At 37.7% G+C, this 24738-nt stretch overlaps 1 protein-coding gene across 3 annotated transcripts in view; it reads left to right on the forward strand.

Moving 5' to 3' along the window:
• The window catches only part of Fam227b (family with sequence similarity 227, member B), a 200449-nt gene that overhangs the window by 134079 nt on the left and 41632 nt on the right, over positions 1–24738 (forward strand). For all 3 annotated transcript variants that reach the window (XM_005376688.1, XM_013510294.1, XM_005376689.2), the window contains exons 12-13: positions 15601–15698; positions 20172–20332. In XM_005376688.1, the coding sequence (XP_005376745.1) occupies positions 15601–15698; positions 20172–20332 (259 nt within the window). The remainder of the gene's footprint in view (positions 1–15600; positions 15699–20171; positions 20333–24738) is intronic.

The following is a 24738-nucleotide window of genomic DNA, read 5'->3' on the forward strand; positions in this document are numbered from 1 at the left end:
TGGTCATGAAGCTATTTTCCACCAGAGAGGAACTGAACACCGTGGTTTCATCTTAACTGAGCTGGACCCAGTCTAGGGTTGGAGTTTTCGTGCTGCTCCATCAGTCTTCCCAGCTTTGGGGGACATGGACTTTTAATAAGGAACCTGGGAAGCCTAGCCATGGAAAACTCAAGGGAGCATCAGCTCTCTCCTTTAAATGTGTGGGTGCTTAAGTCTTTAACTGTCAATACCACACATCTTAAAAATGTAGTGTCTGTCTTGAGGGAAAGACCAGCGAGGCCGTGGGAGACTTTGGCTCCTGGCCACAGTGAGAGATCTCTCTCACGCGACCTTCACAAGCTCTAGCCCACCCCTGAGCCAGGCTTCTAGGCCAGCACTTCACTCAGCCACGGTACAGTGGGCAAAAGTAGCTGCCTTGTGTGTGAGGTTCCCCAGACTCAGCCGCAGCCCACAGACCTGTCCGGAACTCTGATGCACTTCTCCTCCCGAGCAGAACACTCTGCCGGGTGATGCCTGGCCCTCAGCAATGCTCAGAGATGGTAAAATCTTTCAGGGATGAAAAGAACCACAGGCACAGGCTGTGGGCTCACAGGGGAAGGACTCTTCCCTGACCACACAGATAACTGCTTTTGTTCTCGTTGCTTCCGAGGACCTTAAAATTACCTTTTTGTAAGGTATCCAGTTCTTTGAACAAACTGAGGTGAAGACGATGCCTATGAGACCTACTACATCCCAGTTAAAAAGGAAAGCCTTGAGTAATTTTCAGAACCCCTCCTTATCCTTTTTACAAAAGCAAGCAAACAAACAAACAAACAAAAAACCAGAACTCCTAGCAATGTTAATACTAAAGCACTGGAGAAAATAATATATAACTCTGGTCTAGTAATATTCACATCAGACAGATTAAAATTAAAGAAAGTATTAAACAGGATACAGAAAGGGACTATCTACTGATAAAAGCAAATAACCCAACAAGAAGATGTAGGAACTGTGGATATGTGAGTGCCAAAATGTTGCCTAGAAATGTGTGAAACAAAAATGTTCAGACTCTAAGAATTAACCAAGAAATCCATAATGAAAGTGGAATATTTTAATATTCCTTATTAGATAACAATAGGTAAATCTGACACAAAGAATTAGTAAGGAATACTGGAATCACTAGTGAAGTTGACACGATTTGTGTGTGTGTATGTGTGCATGTGTGTGCGTCTGTGTGTCAGTGTGTATAAAACACTGCAGTTAACAAATCAAAGCTATACATTCTTTTTCAAGTAAAGAGACACCTGAAACATTTACAGAAATTTTCCACATAGTGTCATAAGTGAAACCTCAGCAATACATCCTTCCCTCCCTGCTTATCTCAGTAAAATATCATAGTTAATAATTATAGTTATTCCTTTGCACTCACCTTCAACTCCTCTCTCCATCTTCCACTTTATCAGTTACTTGAAATACCCACAAACTAGCTAAAGATAACTCCTGGCCTCCTCTACCCCTTAGGACAGCTAAATACATCCAGGGAAATTGTGTGATAATACCGACCAGTCTCATTTTAATTCGTAATTGCATAACTCAGTTGGACCTTCATGCTATCAGATAATCAGACTGTTCTCTCTCCTCTCCCTCTCACTCACCATTTTCACCTTTTTTCCTTCCAGTTTCCAGACCCACCTCCCCTATCCTCAGTCTGAGGAGGTGATTTTTGCTTTTTGCTTCCATGAGAGAAGTAAAGCTATGAGAACTGTCACAGATCCCCATGACCACCTCTACCAATGACCAGCATCCTCTACAGTATTCTCCGCTTTCCCTTCTCTTCTCAGATTTGTCAGCCTTGTCTAGAACTTCATGAGCATAATTTCCCTTGCTTCTCCAGTGATCCTGGAAGAGCGACATTGACAGTAACACTTCACAGCTGAGAGCACTGATTTACAGTCGCCACATGACAGGTGACCAGGGCCAGCCCTCTGTCCCTTTCCTATTCAAGAGGTGGCTTCACACCCACCACCCAACACTTGTGCCTTTACCAGGGCCCAGACCTATGTGAAGAATAAAAAGGATGTGTTTTCTAGAAGATTCGCTGGTGTTCCCTATGCCATGTAATGTATAAAAAACACCCCCATACATCCTTTTGTATTTGTACTCTTTCTAGTATCAAATAATGGCACACATTATTTTTAAAATAAAACTGGTTCTTAGATTATGCAGTAACACCCAGTTTTCTCCCCAAGGAAGTAGCATTAAGAAGGACAGGTCTTCCCAAGGTACGACTAATCAGAACCTTCCATAAATCCTGTTCGTGTCTTGTGGTCTTGGAAATGAAGCTTCTGGTGGTGTCCCTGCTCTTGGAGTGATTGAGTTTATTGAGTTTGGATTCATTTAGTCTCTACAGGCAGAGCAGGAGCTTAGTGGTAGCCAGATCAAAGAATTTGGGATTACCAGCCTTATAAGAGCCCATTCTTATTTTAATCATTCATTTTAACTGTTAATTTCTCATTCACTGAGAAAGAGCTTGGTTTAATTAAAAGCAGAACCAAATGTGATCTTGGAATATGAACTTATTTTAAGACATATTGTTAGTGGTGAATATTAAGAATCCACCCATGGAAAGAGGTTGAGAGCCTGTAATTTATTTTTTTTAAATAATGGAATCAAATGTTAGTGTCTTTGTTCAGTGTGAAAGTCTGACTTACAGTAAACATTCTGAGGGAAAGATTCGGGTGGAAGGGTGGTAGCTGCCGCTGCGTCACTAGGACTTCTGCTAGCATTTTTTCCATTAGAGCACAATGGCTCCAAACAAAGAGGAAATGACATGGGTGAGCCACAGCACCCTCCATTTAGCATGGACACTAAGCGAGAGCACAATGAGCTCTTGCAAAAGGTTTTCCCCACTGTTTGACCCTTCTACCTCTCCTATCTTGAAATAAACATGCAATGTGTAGTTCCTAGAAAGTGTATGTGACCCTGAGCTCCACAAAGTGCAAATCCTTTATCCACTTTGACTTCACTACTTCAAAGTTTTGAACTTTTAAATTAAAAATACTTAATCGTGTGCCTCCATGGTAACAGGTAAGCAAGCATTCCTGGGTACGTCTTTCCTTCTTCGCTTTTGTAGAGGTGGGGTTGGTCCATTCCTGCTGCCCTTGCAGAAGACTGAACTTCACTAACAAAACCTTCAAAAATCATTGGATGGCAGTAAGTAACACACATAATTGCTCACAATATCCAATAAACCGTCATGTTACCTTCCTCCTTTATAAGTAATCTGTGGGGAAATGAGGTTGACGATAATTGGAAGTAATTAAGCACATTAATAACTTTATGACTTAAGGGGTAAAACCACATCACTGCCTCACTAGTTAAGCAAGTACAGAATCTAAATGAACTCATAATTACAGACCAATAATTTCAATCACCCTCAAAGATGTGAGTTCAGTGCATTATTTCCTGACAGACACGTCTAAGAACCTTAGACTAGGATAACCACTCCATCTTAATGTCTTTTGTGCACTCTATTCACATTCTTAAGTAAGGACATTCCCAGAGGAACCCTTTGCTGCAACCAGGGTGGTCTTCTCATAGTCCCACCCCAATGTCCTGGTACCCAGGGTCACCCCTGTACATATTCCACTGGCCTGGATTCCCATGAATTTTTTCCATGAGCCCCCACGAATGTAATCAGTTTTTAAGTGAGGTGTCTTTGATTATCTCATCCCACAAAAAGTCCCTGTCCCGGCCCACAAGTTTCACTTCTGAGTTCATGTGCTTGCTCTTTCTTGTCGCATTAACTTTGTGATAGATGCTGAACGTCCCAAGAGTGTGGACTGTGTATGTGCTCTCCATTACAACAATCGACAGCTATAGATTCTATCCTTTACTTGTCTTGAACTTTGTAGTGTTTTGCACATAGTCTATAAGAAATATTTCTTAAAGGAATGTGTGAACAAATGAATAAATGGAGAAAAACAGATGTAGGCTCAAGAAATCACATTTGTTTTCTCTCACATAATAGAAGTAGATTAACTTAAACTATATCCTCATGTCTTAATATAATTTAAGGGACATAATGTGAGCATTAATTAAATTTCTTCAAAAAAATCTCCCTATCCACCAGCCATGGGGGTACACATCTCAGCACTTCAGAGGCTGAGGCAGAGGGATCTCCATGAGTTTGAGGCTGAACTACATAGCGAGACCCTTTCTCAAAACAACAACAAAAAAAGTTTCCAAGGGGCTGGGGATTTAGCTCAGTGGCACAGCGCCTGCCTGGCAAGCGCAAGGTTGTGGGTTCGATTCCTGGTACCAGAAGGAAAACAAAAACAAAAACAAAAAAAGTTTCCACTTTTACAAATGAGAAATTTGAGGCCCAGCTGAAAAGTGGAGTACTGGAAACATTAAAACTAGAATGCAGCTGGGGATACAACTATGTGGCATAGCAACTGCCTGGCAAGCATAAGGTCCTGAGTTCAATTCCCGGTACCAAAAAGAATAATGATAAAAGGAAAAACTAGACTGTAGATACCTACGTCCTAATCCTGTGTTCTTTCTAAGGACAGTGCTTTCCAGTGAACCTATGACCAGGTTCATGATAGTGTCTCCATCATTCGGCTATTTCAAGGAAAGAGTAACTGGAAGGTAGGCAAAGTGCATTTGTTTAAACCTCCTTTTAAATTAAAACAATGCACAGTATACTCTCAGGGAAGAGATATAATTTCTCTTCAATCCTTAGGAGTTCATAGTTGGTATAGAACTCCGTAAGCAAAGACAGATTACCAAGAGAAAGTCAAGTTGATTAATGTGTTCAGTGCAAAGCAGTGAAATCAGACTCACAGCAGTAGCTGCAAATTCCGGCTTGTAAAACATCTTCAACAAAGAACAAAAAATTTTAGAGAAGAGTGAAGCAAAGGAAAGCAATGTTAGAGGCTTACAAGAGAGAAATCATGGGGAGAAATTCGTGGAGTTTGCAGGTTCTTCTGGTGTGGTTTGCCGATGCTAAGCGTCTACAGTTGTCCCCAGGGATGAATTTCTCTCCTTCCTAAGAGAGGAGGGAGAGTGATGACTTCACAAATTTATGTTCTTCTGCTTTTAGGTGAACAGGGGAAGGATGGAGACACTTCCTGCATCTGCTTACTCTTAATTGTCTTCATCTCACAATCTTTCATGTCTTGGGGAGGCATATTCTGATCTCTCAGAGTCCCCACTTGAAATTTCATTTTCACAAAATAAAGTTTCCCATATTACAGTAAGATTAACAACTATGGAGAGATTTGGGTTAAAGTTTTGAAATAAAAAGGAGAAGAGGCATAGATTAGGACCAACAGACAGGGACAAATTTAAGTATATTGTGCCACACTGGATTGACTTACTCTTTTAGTTCTGAGACTAGGATAGTTCTGATAAACAGTGGAGATGCTATTGTAGTTTCGCTCCCATTAGAATTAGCCTCCTGCCCCGAGCTGCTTCATAGGCTCTGCCATTGGATCCTGCGTCCCTAAGCTATAATTCAAGCCCTGCCCCTCTACTGGGGCTGCCAATGCCAGACACCCTTGCCAGCAGCAGAGCCTGCTTCCAGCAGTGCCTGAGGAAATGTCCATCACCCAACCGGTGGCCTACAATAGGCACCCCACACCCACTGCTGTATAAAGCACCTCTGCCTGAATGTTCCCACCTCTGTCTGTGTTCCCAGAAACAGCAGGTTTTTTCACTCCAAACACTGTGCACTGTACCTACAGTCATTAGTTAAGCCTAAAAAGCTCTAGGGAGACTACACCACAGTGCCCAGGTGGAATATTACATACCAAACTGGCATATCCCAAGACGTATATGTTTAGAAGAAAGTCACTTACAAAGACCACCTCATATGAGTGGTGGAGATACTGATTCATTAGGTGTGCAAGTATCACGTAGGAACCTAAGAAAACAAGGTGATGTGATGCTTTTGGGAGAACACAATAACACTCTAGTAACAGATCCCAAAGAAAATGGTACTGATGAAATCCTTGATAAAGACTTTAAAAGAATGATTATAAAGAAGTTCCATGAGATTCAAGAGAGTACAGACAATTGAACAAAATTAGGAAAACAATGCATAACATGATTGAGAAGTTCAGCAAAGAGACAGCTTAAAAGGAAGAAAAATAGAAATGTTGAAGATGAGCTTATATAGCCAGCATGGCGGTGTGCGCCTGTAATCCCTGCACCAGGAGGCTGAGGTAGGAGGATCCTTGTGAGTTCAAGACCAGCCTGGGCTACAAAGTGAGCTCAAGGTCAGCCTGAACAGCATAGAGAAACTCTGCCTCCAAAAGACAAAAAAAAAAAAAGAAAAGAAAATGAGCTCAGAAACATAAATAAAAAGTTTAATTAAAAGCCTCATTTTGTGGGTGCCTAGAGGAGAAGGAAAGGGAAAAAGAATGATGCTTGAGGGAACCCTGCATCCAGAATCAAAAGGAAAGGTATCATCATGAAAACAAGTGAATATATAAAACCCACTGGTAGACACACAAGAGAAATACTAAAGTATGATATTAACATAATCAACCACTACACCACAAGGATGAACAATAAGAGAAGAAACAGAACAAATGAAATTCAAAACAAATAGAAGCATGTTAACAGAATGACAGTATACATCCTTACATATCTGTTAAAAGATAAAGACTGGCTGAACAGACATTAAACAAGGCACAATGATATACTTCCTATAAGAAACTCACATCACCAGTAAAGACATGCACAGTCCTCAAGGGAAAAGATGGAAAAGATGTTCTTACATCAAACAAAATAGATTTAAGGGCAAAAACCAAAAAAAAAAAAAAGCAAAAAAGTGGTTTCTATATAATGATCTAAGGAACAATTCAACAAGAAGATATAATAATTGTAAATATGCACCTAATGCCAGAGTACACAATTTTATAAAATAAACATTTCAGGAGACATAGGATCCAATACATTTAATGGTGGAAAGCTTTAACCCTGCATTTTGATTAATGGACAGATCATTTAAACAGAAAATATATAAAGAAACAGCAGAGTTCAGTTATGGTATGGTTCAAATGGACTTACAACTGACAGACTATTTCGTTCAGCAGTGCCAGTATATGCATTCTTTTCCTCAGCCAATAAAGCATTGTCTATAATGACTATTAGACCACAAAACATCCCGACAAGTTAAAAAATTTGAAGTCATAATATATATCTTCTCTGACTGCAATGGAATAAAACTAGAAATTAATAACAAAAGAAACTTCAGAAACTATACAAATTTTTGGAGACTTAACAGCATACTACTAAATGAACAATGGGGTCATTGAAGAAATCAAAAGGGAAATTTTAAAAATTTCCTTAAACAAATGAAAGTGGAAGCACAGCAAAATTTATAGCCATGAACGTCTACATCAAAAAGAGAAATATTTCGAATAAATGACCTAAACATCCATCTCAAGGACCTAGAAAAGCAAGAACAAACCAAACGCAAAATTGGTAGAAGGAAAGAAATAACAAAGATGAGAACAGAAATAATTAAAATGGAGACTGAACTACAAAAGACTGATGAAACAAAAATGCTGGGTTTTTTTCTTGAAAAGACAAAAAATTGACAAAACTTAAGCTAGGCTAAGAAAATTATACCCAATAAATAAATTCATAAATGGAAAGGAAAGTATTACTGCTAATACTACAGAAATACAAAGAATCATTAAAGGTCATTATAAAAAAAACTGTATACTAAAAATTAGAAAACCTAGAAGAAATAGACACATTTCTGGACATAAGTCACCTACTGAGATTAACCAGTGAACACATAAAAGCCTAAACAAACCAATAAGTAGTAAGATTAAATCAGTAGTAAAACCTCCTAACAAAGAAAATTCTTCACAGCAGGCTTCACTGCTGATATCTGTCAGACTTTTAAATAAGAACGAATGTGAATTCTTTTCAAACTATTCCAAATAATTTTAAAGGGAAAAAATCCTCCTAAACTTATTATCCTGATACCAAAACTAGACAAGGACATAATAACAACAAAAATCAATATCTCTGATAAAAACAGGTGAAAAACATTCTCAACAAATACAAGAAAATAAAATCCTAGAGTACATCAAAAAGACCAGTTAACCACAATTATATTGGATGTAGTTCAGGAGGCAAGTAGGGTCAAATATACATAAATTGATAATACATCACATCAACAGAATGAAGAATAAAAAATCATATGATCATCTAATAGAAGCAGAAAGCATTTGATAAAATCCAGTGTTATTTGGTTATAAAAACTCTAAACATTCAATTCCCAGTACCAAAAAAAACCTAAACAAATTAGCTATGAAAAGGTCATATAACATAATAAAGGCTATATATGACAAATCTATAACCAACATCATACCAAATGAGAAAAAGCTGAAAGGATTTCCTCTAAGATCTGGAACAAGATGAGGGTTCTCACTCTCACTACACTTACTTATTACAGTACTGAATGCTTTACCCAGAGTAATTAGGCAAGAGAAAGAAATAAAAGACATACAAATAGAAGGAATGAAGTTAAAGGAACTTTGTTTGAAGATATGATTATATATACTCTACCAAAAGAGTATTAGAACTGATAATGAATTCAATGAAGTTACAGGATACAAAATCAATATATAAAACTCAGCATTTTTATACATCAGTAACAAGATGGCTGAGCAGGTAATCACGAAAGCAATCTCATTCCCAATAGACAGAAAAAAGAAAAAGAACACACACACACACACACACACACACACACACACACACCTAGGAATAACTTTAACCAAGAAGTGAAAGCCTTCTATAATGCAAATTTTTTAAACTAATGAAAGAAATTAAGGACACAAAAATATGAAAGATTTCCCATATTCATGGATTGGAAGAAATAATATTGCTAAAGTGACCCATATTACCAAAAGCAATTTACAAATTCATTGCAATCCCCATCAAAATACCAATGACATTCTTCACAGAACTAGAACGAACAATTGTAAAACTCATATGGAAGCACCGAAGACCCTGAGTCAGCCAAAGCAATCTCCAACAAAAAGAACAAAGCAGGGTGCATCACAATATCTGATTTCAGAGCACAGAGTGAGCCATGATCATGGCATACACACACACACACACACACACACACACACACACACACACACACACAAATGGAACAGAATAATATCCCAGAAATAAACTCACACATCTAAAGCTAACTCTTACAAAGGTGCCAAAAGCATACACTGAAGAAAAGACAACCTCTTCAATAAATGGAGCTGGGAAAACCGGATATCCCTATGCAAAAGACTAAAACTCCCCATGTCTCCCTCTGTACACAAACAAACTCAAAATGGATCAAAGACTTAACTGCGAGACCTGCAACTATGAAACTACTCAAAGAAAACAAGGACAAACACTTCAAGACATTAATATAGATAATGACTTTTTTGAAAATGAACTCAAAAACATAGAAAACAAAAGCAAATACAGACCAATGGAATTACATCAAGTTAAAACGCTTGAAAATAATTTCAAGAAAATAATCAACGGAGTGCAGAACATCCCACAAGAAACTAATAGCCAGGTTACGTGAGGAACAAAAAACATAACAAAAAAAGTAATCCAATTTAAAATGGCCCAGTGATCTGAATAAACACTTCTCAAAAGAACACATACGAATGGCAACAAATTTATGCAAAAATACTCACATTAGCCATCAGGGAAATGCAAATCAAAACTACAATAAGACACATTTTTATCACAATTAGAATAGCTATTATAAAAATAAAGTGTTGGTGAGGATAGGGGAAACATTCTCACACATGTTGGTGGAATGTGAATTAGGACAACCATTATAGGGAACAATACAGAAGTTCCTCAAAAGGCAAAGAGTGGATCTCGAGTATGACCTGGGTATGTATCCAAAGGAAATGCCTAAGATAAGGAATCTACTCAGGTGCCCATCAGCAGATGAACAGATAAAGAAAATGTGTTATATGTAGACAATGTAATATCATTTAGCCACAGACAAAAATGAAATCCTGTCCTTTGCAATAAATAGATGGAACTGGAGGACATTATGTTAATTGAAATGAGCTGGACACAAAAAGACAAGAACTATGTGTTTTCTCATGTAGGTAAGTTTTTAAAACTTGACCTGAATGTCAGATAGTGACTCCTAGCAGTTGGGAAGGGGGATGGCTTGAATAAAGGGAGGTGGGTTTGACCAGTACCCATACATATGAATATGCATGCACTATTTGCATGTATTGAAAAATCACACTGAACCCCATTAATGTGTACTATTAATACATGTTAACCAAATGTTAAGCAATTTTTTTTTAAATTTCACTTAGGCTTCTGTACGGTGTAAGCAAATAGATACTTAATAAGAAGCATTTCTATAGCAACAAAAGAAAAATTAAGGTTAATATTTGGAGTAGGCCATAAGCTAGTTTCTGAGTCTGGAACACAGCCACATGAAAAGATTTCTAGATGCTGGGTTCAAAGCATGCTCACTGGGAATGGGACAAGGCAGAGGCAATCTGACAGACTTCCCTGTCTTGTATATGAATCAGATGTCCTGCTGAGCTCCTCTGAGTGGCCAAACAACAGGCTCAACACTGTTCCCGCACCAGCTGTGGGGTGATTTCTCCAAACTCTTCATCAAGTCGTGCAGCTTCAGCTTGAAGCATTTCACCAAAAACTCAAGTTTTGTTTTAATCCAAGTCAGAAAGGTGAGAGAACATTGGAAGCATTAGTTTGGAAACTTTCGGCCTGACTCAGATTGAAGTCCCCCAAATATTCTGAGGTTACTGAGCCTATCAGAAGTGACAGTTAAACATACCACAAGACTAGGAAACCTGTATAGGAAGCAAGTATTCAAGGTACCAGGCCAGTTTTATGGGCTCCATGAAGTCCATCTTAGTTCTTAGAGCTGCCTGCCCAGGGTCTGGAGAGCTAGCTTGGTGGTAGAGCACTTGCCTGGCATGCACAAGGTCCTGGGTTCAATCCTCATAACTGAATCAGAAGAAAAGCTGACGATTCATGTCTGAAAATATGACAGTGCAATCAGAGCCTGTTAACATACCCAGTCTTTCCAATTCGGTCCAGCTACAAAAAAACAGATTCTTATAGAACATATGGAACAAATGTGTTATCCTAAAATAAGACTATTCAATGATGGTTTTCTAATCCTGATGGACGAGATAGGGAGAAAAAGTATTTAGATTCTGTTTACAAAAGTATAATTTACTAAACTGATATCAGCCACAGAGAAAGTTTTAGATCTGGAAATTAAACCATTAAGAAACTACAAAATTTCAAGTTAAAATTCATAAAAGCATCATCTTCATCAGTTCATTTAGTCCCATATAATAATTCTCATTCTGTTTGATCTTAGCAGTTTCATGAAGCCATTAGCTCCTTTTCTTAAGTCAGGATTCTAGAAAATTTTAGCAGCTTAATGGTATGATCTTAAAGTTATTAGGAATTTGCATTCCACATAAGCCAAAATAAACCTTTCTTCCTTTAAAAAAAGAAACACACTTGTATCCCAGCGTATATGTCAGGGTCTTTTCCATTAATTTCCTTGAAAAAGAAACAACTTTGATCCTTAAAATTGTGTGTGTTAAACATATGTTCCTTTTTTTTTTTTGCTTCAGAATCCACTCACTGGTTTAAAATTTTTAAAAAATTTCCAATCTACAAGAATGATTTAAAAAGGATCAATAATTTTCCTCACCATCACCTGTGATTGAATCCTAATCTGTTTTATTGCAAGTCTGCAACCTTTGGCTCCAGAGTCTTGTTCATAAATACCCAGTTTCCTATTCAGATACTTGCTTCTTTGGTCTTTATACAGAAACTCTAGAAATACTCAGGAAGCTAGTCACTTGTTTCTGGTACCTATTACTTGTCTGAGCAACAAGTTAGTCCTTCAAGATTCAATATAATTCATGATAAGAAATGACAGGAAAAGGAAACCTGCCCAAAATGTCACAATAAAACAAAGTGGCACTTTTCTTGGGAAGCAAATATGACTCAGGTCACTATTTTATAACACAAGAGCTTCACGTCGCTGGATATACTAAGTTCAGCTCGGAGCTAGTGAAAGCCAACATATTATGACAACTTACGTATACACAGCACATCATAGTTAGCAAAGCCCTTACCTTTATAATCTCTGTGGAAAGTTATTTACAATTCCATTTTGTGTTAACATCACATCACTAGGAGAAGCGGTTTAATCTTACTTTACAGCACTGTGAACTCCTAGTGCTTCAGTCTGCCTGTTTAAACCAGAAGTTGCTTACAGAGATACAGGAGGATGGCTCTGTGCGTAGCTATAGAGACGTGTAGCACACTGGGTTCTACCATCTGCACAAGCCAGTGACTGGGCCTGCAGAGGGTGATGCTGGAGGGTTTTGGGAGGTGGATACTAGAACAAGGATCTGGAAAAAGGTCAGGGAGGCACAAGAAAATTCATAGAGTAAGAAGTAAGAATATGCTTGTCACCATGCAATACTTTCTTTGAAATACTCATCATTTTCATGTTTTGCTAAGAGAACATCGCATTCATGTTTTATTTCTCATTGCTCACATCACATACATTTTGCTTAATGGCCACCTGAGTTTTCTCTTTCCTTCATTTCCCGCTGCATTTCAGTGCTAAATGGAAGTCTCTTTCTGGAGTAGTTTTTATTCAAATTAGGTATATTCTAAAGTAGATCTATGAGTCATGATATTTCTGTTTTTACATTCAATTATTATTTTATTGTATATGACCTACTTTACCTGAGCTTAGTTTTGCCAAGAAATATTGTAGGATTTATTTGCATTTCAGAAAGGCTATCAAAAACTGCAAGAGTAGAGGGAGATGACCATGCTTAGCTGCGTAAATGTCTCTTTTTTAAGGGAAGTAAAACGATTCATTATTTGATCAGTCTTGCATGTCTACATTTGTCTTCCTGAGTAACCACTGTGAAGTTATCAGTATGTAATGCAGCAGCCATGGTTAATTTCCTGTCTCCTTGTCTGTAACTCAGTATTGCTTGTGTTGTTCTTGTGCTATTTTGTAAATGGATGTCTTTTTGTTAATATGTTTTTGTTCTCTTATTTTTAAAATAAAAAAATAAGGGGAATAAAATTCCTAACAAAAATGGGAGAATTATAATTTTATTTAATTGAAACTTTCCCAATGTAGGTAGAATAACACTTGAATTTTTTTCACTAGGGAGTTTAAATAGACAATGAAAACAGTGAGGAAACGGTTTCTTACAGCTTTACGGGAGTCATCTTCAGGCAAGCGCCCCAAGCTTCGCAGGTGCTGAGAACAGAAAATACAGGAAAACTGTAGCATTTTCCCTAGAGTGAATCACTGGGTTAGAGAGAAGCAGGGAATAGGACGATCATTTTAATATTGTTGTTACTCTTGTGCCTAAGTGGGGTTTGGGGCTTTGGGGAGGGTGCCGATTTTTGTTTGATTTTTTTTTTTTGCCTCTTTGAATTTCTGTGCTCCTCACCTAGCTCTTACTTCCTCCTGTGCCTATAGTTCCCAGCCTAGAGTCTGCACCTGCCATTAATGTATATTACGTTCTGTTGACAGTAATTCTAAAACCAAGGTCAGATGGTCTAAAAAGTAGGCTTTTTAGCGTGGCTGTAGTAGGCACGATTTAGAAGTTCCATTGCATCTCATTGCCATTGCGCACTTGATGTGCACATATCAAATACATGCGTGTGCATGTGCTGTGTGCGCACGCAGACATTCAGCTTGCCGTGCTGCCATTTAGCACTGAGTTGTAGAAAAATTCCAGATGTTTTAAAATTGGGGGAGGAAGAATCTGCTGTTTTCACTTTTTGTTGTTTCTTTTTCCTGTTCCTTTGTTTTGTTTTGTTTTGCCCTTTGAGTTTGAATTTAAGATGTCTGCAGCTCTGAGATTAAAGAACAAATTTGTGGCTCTTAACTGTTTTTCTTCATGGAATGTGGTCATTCGAGAACGTGCACCAAAAGTTGCTTTCAAAAGTGCAACACTTTGTTGAATCTTAATAAATGGCAGTTTTGTTCTTGGCTGCTCAAAAATAAATAAATAAAATAAAATAAAATTGTACTTATTCATAGGAAACCAGAAATTAATATCATGTAAATTTGTATTTAAGAATGATTCAAAATCTAGCAAAACTTTTAAAATTATATGATTTATCATCTAATTCCAACTTGCTGTTTCTACTTAAAATTTACAGTGTAATTCCTTTGCTAACCAGCCCTTTACTCTGCCTGTAGTATTTCAGGCTGATGTCTAATATTTCTGAATATATAATGTCAAAAATAGGCTCAAGTGACTCTCCCGAACTCTCGAGAGGCTCGTCTCCCACTCTGCACTCCTTAGATCTGAGTCGTTTCTCTGGTAACTGATGATCAGTGCCAGAATCTAGAGACTCTCCAATCACGCTCCTTCTCTGTGCTGTGTTAAGGTACACTTGACACTTACCCTGTACCCTTAGGGCAACTGACATGGTTGATTAAATCATGTAACTGTCTGTCTTTCAAAACTCGGCAAGATTCCCTCTGGCTCCTCATGCATATTCATGCAAGTTGGAAGGGAAGATCACCAACCCTCTTTTTCTGGATGCGTTGTCAGAATAGGGGAAGAGGGGTTCTGACACACAGACCCCCCAGCCTCTCAGTACGCTAAACTAGAGTCATGGAAGAACTCTAGACTTCTCTATCCCTCCACCACAGAACAAATGATGGCTTAACAAGTCATGGACTTTCCTGGGCTGCAAACTGTGGAAAATGTTATTTGCTCACAGGATAATTTCGTGAGTGTCTTGGTTACTTTTCTCTTGTTGCTGAGACAAAATACCTGATACTCAGCATTAAGGAAGGAAAGGCTTATTTAGCTGAGTTTGTGGAGGTTTCAGTCCGTACGTGGCTGGCTCCAAGGCAGGGTGGCTCATGGCAGAGGGCAACAATACATGGCTATGGAAAACAGCAAAGCAACAAGAGAAAAAGGGAGGAGCAGCAGCAAGCAGCCTTTTTCCCTCTCTTACACTGTATGCAAACTGCCCACTCCAGGCCGGGTGTAGCACTCACACCCACAATCCCAACATGGCCATGAATCAATCATAAACTCTAGAAGCCTGCCCCATGACTGCATGAGGCTTTGAGGGACATCCAGGCACAAACCATAACGGTGAAGATGGCATAAGATAATGTAATTGCGTGGATTTTGTAAACTCTAAAGGCTTATTCAATAAAAATGTGAAATGAAATACTCATTTTCTCTGGCTGGGCAACCTGTAACCATCTTCCAATCATCTCACCCATGTTGGACTCTCTCCGAGTTTAGTGTGCATTGCTAGACAGAAAGGGAAAAAAAAGAGTATCATGAATTTTTGTAAAGGACCAAAAAATAAATAAATAAATAAATAAACTTTGAGGATTTAGCTCAGTGGCACAGCGCCTGCCTGGCAAGTGCAAGGTCGTGAGTTCGATTCCCAGTACCAGAAAAAAAAAAAAATAAATAAATAAATAAATAAATAAATGACTTTTTGTAAAGGAAAAACATACTAGAATGTGTACATGTATTTTATCTTCCATTTTAGGTATTGACTTCAGTATGACAAAAATTTTAAAGAATCCAAGAGCATACACAATGTCCTCATTCAAGGAAGACTCCGGCATATGCGGGCCAACAGCAAAGGTATGGAGGAAAGTCATTAGTGGAAAAAGCTCTCATTGGACTTGCCCTGTACTTGGAATTGGCCAGCTTCACATAGGTGATACCATCTATTACACACTACACACCCACTTTAGAGAAAAAAATACCATGATCAAAAGAGACTTATCCAGAGGGACTTATCTTAATATTACAGTCTTATTCTCTTCTGAAATATCCCCATCTCTAATGAAGAGAAATCATAGCATTTATCTTTTCCTCACAATGCTGCTTCTCCTTGGGTTAACATACAAAGCCTTCCTGTATGTGTTCACAGGCCTGTGATCTCAGCAATCACTCAAGTTGAGACAGTTTTGGAAGAGTATCACAATGGTCAACTCAGACTCATTTTTAAGCCATGATTCTGGAATACTGGATCATGGTAGATAGACAGGGTTACTCCCGAGTCTCAAATGCTTCACTTCTTTGCGTTCTTTAAGGTGCTTTGCAAGTGGAGCTTCCACAGGCTTACCGTCTTCTGCTGCAACAGTGTTAGTGAGCTTATTGGCTTGAAATTCTGAATTTGATCCCTCAATTTTGTTAGATAATTAGGTTTTAGGTCTGTTACAGTCTTTCTTGATAAGATATAATCATATTTATCTAGTTACAGCCAATAAAAAATTTTTAAATTTTTACTTAAAATCAAAAATTATACCTATATAAAATCTACTTTCTGAACATTAGTAGTCACGTATTTTTTGGTTTTTAATAACCCAGTTCTATAAAATTCCTACCTCTTTAATTTTCACAATGCAGCCAAGGGTGCTTTGCAAGTACTTATGATAGGAACTGATGATCTATCCAGTTTGGATAACAATATCACACAATTTTCTCTTGGGATAAGATTGCTAGATTTAGATATTGGGAAATGTGATACAAACATGTATCTAATCTTCAGTAAGCACTAAGAAATAAGGACAGGTGAATGTGGGCTGACTAAACATTTTCAGAGGGCACCATTCCAGTAGGAAGTCGAGTGAAGCTGCACCCATAGTAGGACACCAAACCCGCTGAATCACAGCCTCCTCCCATTGGATAATGCACCTTGGGGTGCCATAGAAAGTGCCATGAAAAAATAGTGCCTTAGACTAAGGAGCTTGAGCAACAGGACTTGATTTCTCACTGTACTAGAGGTTATGCAAAATCCAGGAGCACAGAGCTGTCCATTTGGTGTTCTGGGATGGGCTCTCTTCCTGGCTCGCACATGGCCTCTTTTTAGTTGTGACCTCACGTGGTAGAGATAAAGAGCTCTGGTGTCAAGACCACAGTCCCATCCTGGAGGACTTCATCACGTCCAAAGGCCCCACTCCAAACCATCTCAGTGGTTGTGAATCGGGGAGGAGCAGACATTTAGTGCATCACACACAGGATCCAGTCTAGGCTGATTGGACAGTAACTGGTATATTGTGCCCATTTTTGGAAACATGCTTTGGAAAAGCATTGTGGAAAAACAGAAGGTTTTCAACAGAAAATAAGATGACAAAGGAATCTGCTTACACAATAGGTCAAATATTCAAAGATATTTCTGTTAGTAATGAAAACACTCTGGAAGCCATACTGTTTTCAAATACTTAGAGAGCTACTGTAGAAAATCAGAATTCAACATTTTCTGAGTGCTTACAAAAAAGTATAACTTATACCAAGAATGGAAAGCTATAGGGAGACAGATTTCAGCTCAACATAAAGAATTTTTTTCAAAGCACCAAAGTTGTCTGAGTGCCAAATGGGTGCTTATGGGTCCCTATCACTGAGTGTGACATTGGACATGAGCATTGAAGAACACCCATTCAAACCTCAAAAATCAAAGCCTAGCTTTTCAGTCAGTGTCTGCAATTATCCGTTAGTAAGCTAACAGATATAGTAGGCACCAAGGCCACCCTTTGGACTTTCTAGTTCATCCCTTGTGGTCCTCTCAAGTTTATAAGCTTGCTTAGCTTTTCAAATTTACTGCTGTTACCTCTTGACTGTACAAGTCTTGTTTATGAAATCTTATAGTGCTCTGACAGGTTTCTGCCTTTATCTTTTGCGGGGTGAAAGGAAGCACTCGGGGTTTCTGCTCACTGGCTTGGCTCTTTGGAGGGGCTCTAACAAGGCCCTCTCTGGGCAATGTGAAACTGCATTAAAGCATTTGAAAAAAGACTGTTTTCTCACAAAACACTGAATTTGTATTTCATACTTAGTTCTGCTCTTACCTGGTTGAATGAACATTTAAAATCATGATCCTCGGGCTGGGGATTTAGCTCAGCGGCAAAAGCGCCTGCCTGGCAAGCGCAAGGTCGTGAGTTCGGTTCCCGGTACCGGAGAAAAACCAAAAAATAAAAAATAAAAAAATAAAATAAAATCATGATCCTCATAGAGAAAGGAGTCCTGACTGTGGTTTCCTAATAACTGACAACTGCAGAAAGGTAACAAAAATACCTATTTCTAAAATTTTATGAAGATAATGTTTATCTTACACTATCCAAGGCAGAAGCAAGAAAAGAGTCACAAAAATCTCTCTAGACAGGCAAGATAATTTTTAGTCTTAGCTGAGCTCGAGTTGAGTGTTAATCAGCCCATGCTTTGCATCACTGACAAAATACCTGAGATAATCAACCTAAAAATGGAAAAGACTAAGGCAAGTATGGGGGCACAGATCTGTAATCCCAGCACTCAGAAGGCTGAAGCAGGAGGATCACCATGAGTTTGAGGTCAGCCTTGGCCACATAGTGAGTTTGAAGCCAGCCTGAACTACACAGGGAGACCCTGTCTCAAAAACAAAAACAAAAACAAAAGTAAAAATAGGAAAGACTGATTCTGTTTCAAACTTTTGGGGATTTTAGTTTATGGTCAGTAGGCCTGTTGCTTCAGGCTTGTGGTAAGGCAGAAACTTGTGGGAAGGCAGGAATTCATGGCAAAGGAGAACTGTTCACACATGGCAGAAGGAAGCAGAGAGAGAAGGAAGGCTGGAAGGATTCAGGCTCCGCATTATTCCCTTCAAGGCCCTGTCCCTAAAGACCTCACTTCCTTCCATTAGGCCCACCTCCAATGACCTCACTTCCTCCCATCAGGCCCCACCCCCTAAAGTTCCCCCACCTCCCCATAGCACCACAGGCTGATGACCAAGCTTTCTGAGGACATGTCAGATTCTAACTGCAGCTGGCTGATTTTGTGTGTATCTTAACAGTCAGCCTAGATATAGTCTGATGTAGATTATCATAAGACATTAAGACATAGAAAGCATGTCTGATACTGACATTAGGTTTCCACCATCCAAGAATTGATTTTGTTTATGACAGTCCCATTATTCCCATTATTTGTAATCACTCACATATTATGTGTAAAATAAAAATCTACAGCATGGAAAGTGACCACAAAAGTAAAAGAAATGTAAAGAAACTTATGTATCAATAAAAGCTCATAAAATAAAATCATATATTCTTATAAGAAGTGAAGTAAATAATAAATCTCTCATTTCAGCATTACAAACATTGAGAGAAAACTTATCTTTATGAATAGTTGTTATACTGATCTTATCCCCTGTTAGAATAATGGATACTTGGAGTAACTGTACTTGCTGGGTTTTTTTACATGGAATTCTTGGTCAGATCTTTGATTATGTTATCCCACTGTATCTGGCCTCCTTTTTTATGATATTAAGCTAATAGCTTAATTATTGAGATTTCATTATATTTGATGAGTTGTTTTTCTCTTGTTGCTACTGAAGCTTCCTTTTTCTTTTTAAATACTTTGTGAATAGTGAATTTGTCCTGCTTAAAATCCATTGAACTTCTTGAATACATTTTTCATAAAATTAGAAAGTGTTGACTATTATATCATTACAATTTTTCTTTCCCCTCTCTCTGGCTTTGTTCATTTTCTTCTTTTTTTACTCCATTATTATACTGAATAATCTCTACTGACCTGTACTCAAGATCGATGATAAATCAAGAGACTAGAAGAGCCTGACTGCATGTACTCATAAATTCCTCTAATTAAGAAGATGCTTTGTGCCAGACCCCCCCCAAAAAATACTATGTGTGCTCCCTAATATGTGGAATCTAAAAAAAGCTGACAAAAAGTAGTAGAAGGGGAACTTTCACTAGAAAAGGAAGGGAATAAGGGGGAGGGGAGGAAAGTGAAGGAAAGGTAATGGGCATGAGTGTGATTAGAATATATTACACACTTTGAAACTGAGCACAGAGCCGAGAAGGCAGTGAGCTGAAAATGACCAACGTGAAGGATGTGACAAGCGTGCGCACACCTGCCAGACAGACCAGCTGACTTCTAGGAACACTATGCACTGATTGAACAAGAGAAGAAGAAAGTAAGCAACAACAAAAAGAACATGCTCTGTAGAATACACTTTTATGTATTTTAAATACATTTAATACTAATATTACTTATACTTGGCAATTGAAATTAGCAGTTCTTTAAAAATGCAAAATAGCTGACTTGATTTATTTTCTTTTTCTTCAGTCCCACTATACTAGCCCTGGTCCTGAGTTTTACCGCATTCTCTTCAATTTTGGTGGTCAGAGTCCAGTGATTTTATATTATCTTAAGATGCATGAACTAGAGGGTGTTTCCAACACCCCAAAGCAAAAGAAGATTAAATTCACTGAAATACTCCAAGAACCATATCCTTTTTTACAGCTTGGCTTTAATATGATCAGTTTCTAAAATATTGAAAATCACTTACTAAATGTCTCAATTAAGAAAAAAAAATGTATTTTTACCAATGCATTTAGGTCCTATTTACTTATGCCCAAATCTGTTGTAACCTGTATGGTTAAACTGTTTTTCTTTTTAGATTTGAGGCTGATTTTGCAGGTAAGAAAAGTACAATACACATAAAACCCAGGAACTTAATAATTGATATATTTAGTTCTCTGATAAAATGCTGTCTTTGCAACTTGCTGTTCAGTGTTCAGTTTAACCCACTCGTCAGAATTGTTGGGTGTGGGCTTCCAAAGGGAGGAGTTTCAGGCAGGTTGTAGCTATGGGTCCTTTGTTCAGATGAAAATGTATCAGAAAGCTTAATGTATGAAATAAATAAATGAAATTAGAGCTCCATGGTTGCAGCAGGGGTGAGACCTTTATCTCCGGATGCCCCCAAGCCCTTCTGTGAAACTCACACTGGCCCAGGCTTTCCTGGGGTGCAAAGGGACCCCAGGGGGTCCAGGACAGTGGTCTCTAAATTGGCATATTTCAGCTTTTCATATAGGAAAAATATTAGGATTACTATTTATAAGATCTATTTTATCTTTAAAAATAAAAAAGAAGTTTCATTTTACAAGAATTTCATGAACGGGCTTCCTTGCTCAGCTAGTATTCCAGCCCTCATGCGCGCATGTAGGGACATAATGACGGGTAGTGTGGGCCTCTCCTTTTCTGAATATCATAATACACGACTGCTTTCCTTGGTTGATGAAACAGATTGGCAGATTCTATCGTCTAATAAACACTTATTAGTGGACAGGAGCTTGAAAAAAGTCCTGAAAACAGACTGGATTGATGATAATATTTATAATGCCAGAATGAATTTTTAAAAACAAGAAAGCATTGAAAGAGCTCCTCTCCCATCAGTTTTACTAAGGGATATGACAAAAACATTAAAAACAAAAATTCCATAAAATTTAAATAGATGTCTACATCATTATTGTAAACAGTGAATTCAATGCTAAATGGATATTTTAGTTTTTGATATTAACTAATGATAGTATGATATTGATTTAATTAGCAAGGCATTTAAAAACTCACTGAGAAGATCAGTATAAAGCTCAAATTCAGGTACAAAAAGTTTTGGTGTACCATTAATAAGTAAATTAAGTTAAATTTTGTTTTTAAAATATTTTTATTTCATCTCAATCTTTTCTATTTATAGATGTCATGTCTTTTGCAACGTATGTAACATATTACTACAGATTAATGTATATGTAATTTATAAATTTAAAACATCTCATATGGAGTCTACTCACATATCTTTTACTCATGGTACATATGATTGAAAGAGGATAGAGCTCACCACTATAGAAGATTTGTGGCACCTTCCCAAACACTTCTTCCCTCTATCTTTCCAGTGTTAGAACTGGGTCCAAAAATATAGTGAGGGTCTTGGCAAAAATGAAACCTACTGGATGGAATGCCACATACCATTCAATGTCGGAAATTGTAAAAGATAAAATGCTACAAAATGTTGTGAAATACACAAATGCTGAAATACAAGTAAAACATTCTGTATGCAACATTAGTCATACTCAAAACTGTATTTATTATGACACCTCACTAGCTGAACTGAAAGCATGCATATGTCTGCTGTACTTAGCAGGGCTTTCTTATGGTAATCACAGGAATGTAAAAGACTTATGGAAAATCAATAGGTGTGGGCTTGAGGTTTGTAGAATAATGATAACAGTGAGGAGATTTGGTTTCCTTCAAAATTACCTGAGGTTTAATGACAAACTCACTGACCAAGAAAGAAAAAGAACTGATAAACTGGCTACTATATGCTCATTGTTGAGGCAATTTGTGGGTAACTATCAAGCAATTTACACACCATCTGAATACATGATTATTGATGAACATCTTGCAACATTTCATGGTCACTGTACGCTCAAGAGGTATATTCCCAAAATACAGGAATTGAAATATGTTCAAACTATGGCATACAAATTTATGGCCTTGTAGATGTGAAGACTTATTATGCTTTGAGTTTATCCTGGAGCTCAGCCACCAAATCCTTATTCAGATAGTAATAAACCAAAGGATGTTGTGAACAGGCTTAGTTGCTCTCATCACCCAACTGATCAGAATGTGACCTTCAACTGTTGGCTTATCAGTTTTTGATGCTACATTTTCTAACAGAGCACAAGTTGGCCAGCATAGGAACTGTATGCAGGAACACAGCAGAAATTCCAAATGAAATGTTGCAACTTCAAAACAAAGGGCTGTATTCAACTATGCTACTGAATTTGGTTATTAAATCTATAAGCCTTTTGGTGGAGTGTTTCAAAACTCAGTAGCATTCCTCTACACAACAAACACACTGAGAGAGGAATTAGGGAAACCACACCCTTCACAATAGCATCCAAAAAATGAAATACTTAGGAATCAATCTAACAAAGGAAGTAAAAGAGCGATGCAGTGAAAATTATAGTACTCTGAAAAAACAGCTCAAAGAGGATTTTAGAAAATGGAAAGATGTTCCTCGCTCATGGATAGGAAAAACCAACACTGTGAAAATGGCCCTACTCCCAAAACTGTTATGCAGACTCAATGCAATCCCAATCAAAATACAATTAGTATACCTCACAGATCTAGGGAAGCATTCCTAAAATTCATCTGGAACCAGAAGAGACGTAGAATACCAAAAGCAATCATGGATAACAAAAGCAAGGCATGAGGCATCACAATCCCTGACTTGAAATTATACTACAAAGGTACTGTGATAAAATCAGGATGGTACTGGCAAAAAAAAAAAAAAAAAAAAAAAAACAGACCTGAGGATCAATGGAACAGATTAGAAGATGCAGGCACAACTACAAAACAGAGATCTTTGTACTATAATCTTTTCATTTCAGAAAGATATATTGGCCTCATGTATAGCAAAGAAAAACAAACTGGTACTACTGATATCAACATTGCACCATGATGGAAATACTGAGAGAAACCTCAATAAAACAGAAGCCTGAGACGCTAATTTTCTACAACAAAACCAGAGGTGGAGTAGATGTTGTTGAGTTATCCAGCAACTATGATGTCACTCAAAACACAAAGCATTGGCCAATGGTGTTTTACTTGATCCTAAACATGCATGGCATAGTTTGATAGTTTACAAAAAAATAACAAGCACAAAATATCACAGAGAAATTTTCTTGGGATTGGGACTGGAGCTCATAAGAGATCATTGACAGCAGAGGAAAAACAAAAGGTTTCTGCCCAGGGAACTACACAAAAAATTGTGGAGCACACTGGTGAGCTAACAGGTGCAGCATCACAAAGACCTACTACAACAACAAGAAAACCAAGAGGATGTCAACTGTGCCCTACAGGAAAGGACAGGAAAACAAAACATACATGCTATCAGTGTAAGTGATATTTGTGTATGGAACATGCAGTTTTCATGTGTGAAGACTGCCTTTGGTGTGACAGTTAAAGCAAAGATTATTTCTGTGGTGGACTTTTGTTTGTCTTTACGTTGTAGTTCACACAGGTTTTTATTTCTGATGTTTTCTTTTAGGTTTTGTAAACAAGTAAACAGCTGATATGAAGATGTTGATGTCTATTCTAAGCACTCATTACACATTTGATATTTTATTAATATCTTATTTTCCTACTAAGTGCACATTGTACAATATAGTAGGAAGCTCTTGACAAAAGATAAAAATAAGAGAGGTGACAAGGCACACAGGAAAGGAAAGTTAAGCACATGTGCTATCAGTCTAAGTGACATGGAACATGCAGTTGTCATGTGTGAGGACAGCCTTGGGTTTGACAATTGAAGTAAAGGTATTTTTTTGTAGAGTTCTATTGATATTTCCATTGCAGTTCATATAGGAATTTATTTCTGGTGTTATTTTTTAGACTTTGTATACCAAAAAGTCAATGTTGAAAATTTTGGTGCTTTTATAAATACTCAATAAACATAAAAATTCAAGACTTTTTTTGTATTTTTCCTGTTTAAGTACTAATTGTTTAAAATATTAAAACTCATAAAATTAAAAACTCATCAATAGAAATATTCTAAAAAATAAACGTGGACATTATACCTCCACAATAGTGCACCTCTACAAAAAAATTGATATTATGCCCCTCTGGATGGATAATCAACATCATGGCCTGGGTGGAAGGTTGTAGACAGTGGAGGAGCCAACAGAAAAAAAGTCAACAGGTAGTAGGCATGGAGGAGGCTGCCATGACCCTCCTCATATCTGAGGATAATTGTTATTTGAAGCATAATAATACCCTGATATCTGAGGATAATCATTATTTGAAATGTTTGGCTAGCCCTCCATTAAATTACTTTTCTTTCCAGACATTTAGG

Source organism: Chinchilla lanigera, unplaced genomic scaffold (genome assembly GCF_000276665.1).
Source record: "Chinchilla lanigera isolate Chin_1 unplaced genomic scaffold, ChiLan1.0 scaffold00008, whole genome shotgun sequence".
NCBI lineage: Eukaryota > Metazoa > Chordata > Mammalia > Rodentia > Chinchillidae > Chinchilla > Chinchilla lanigera.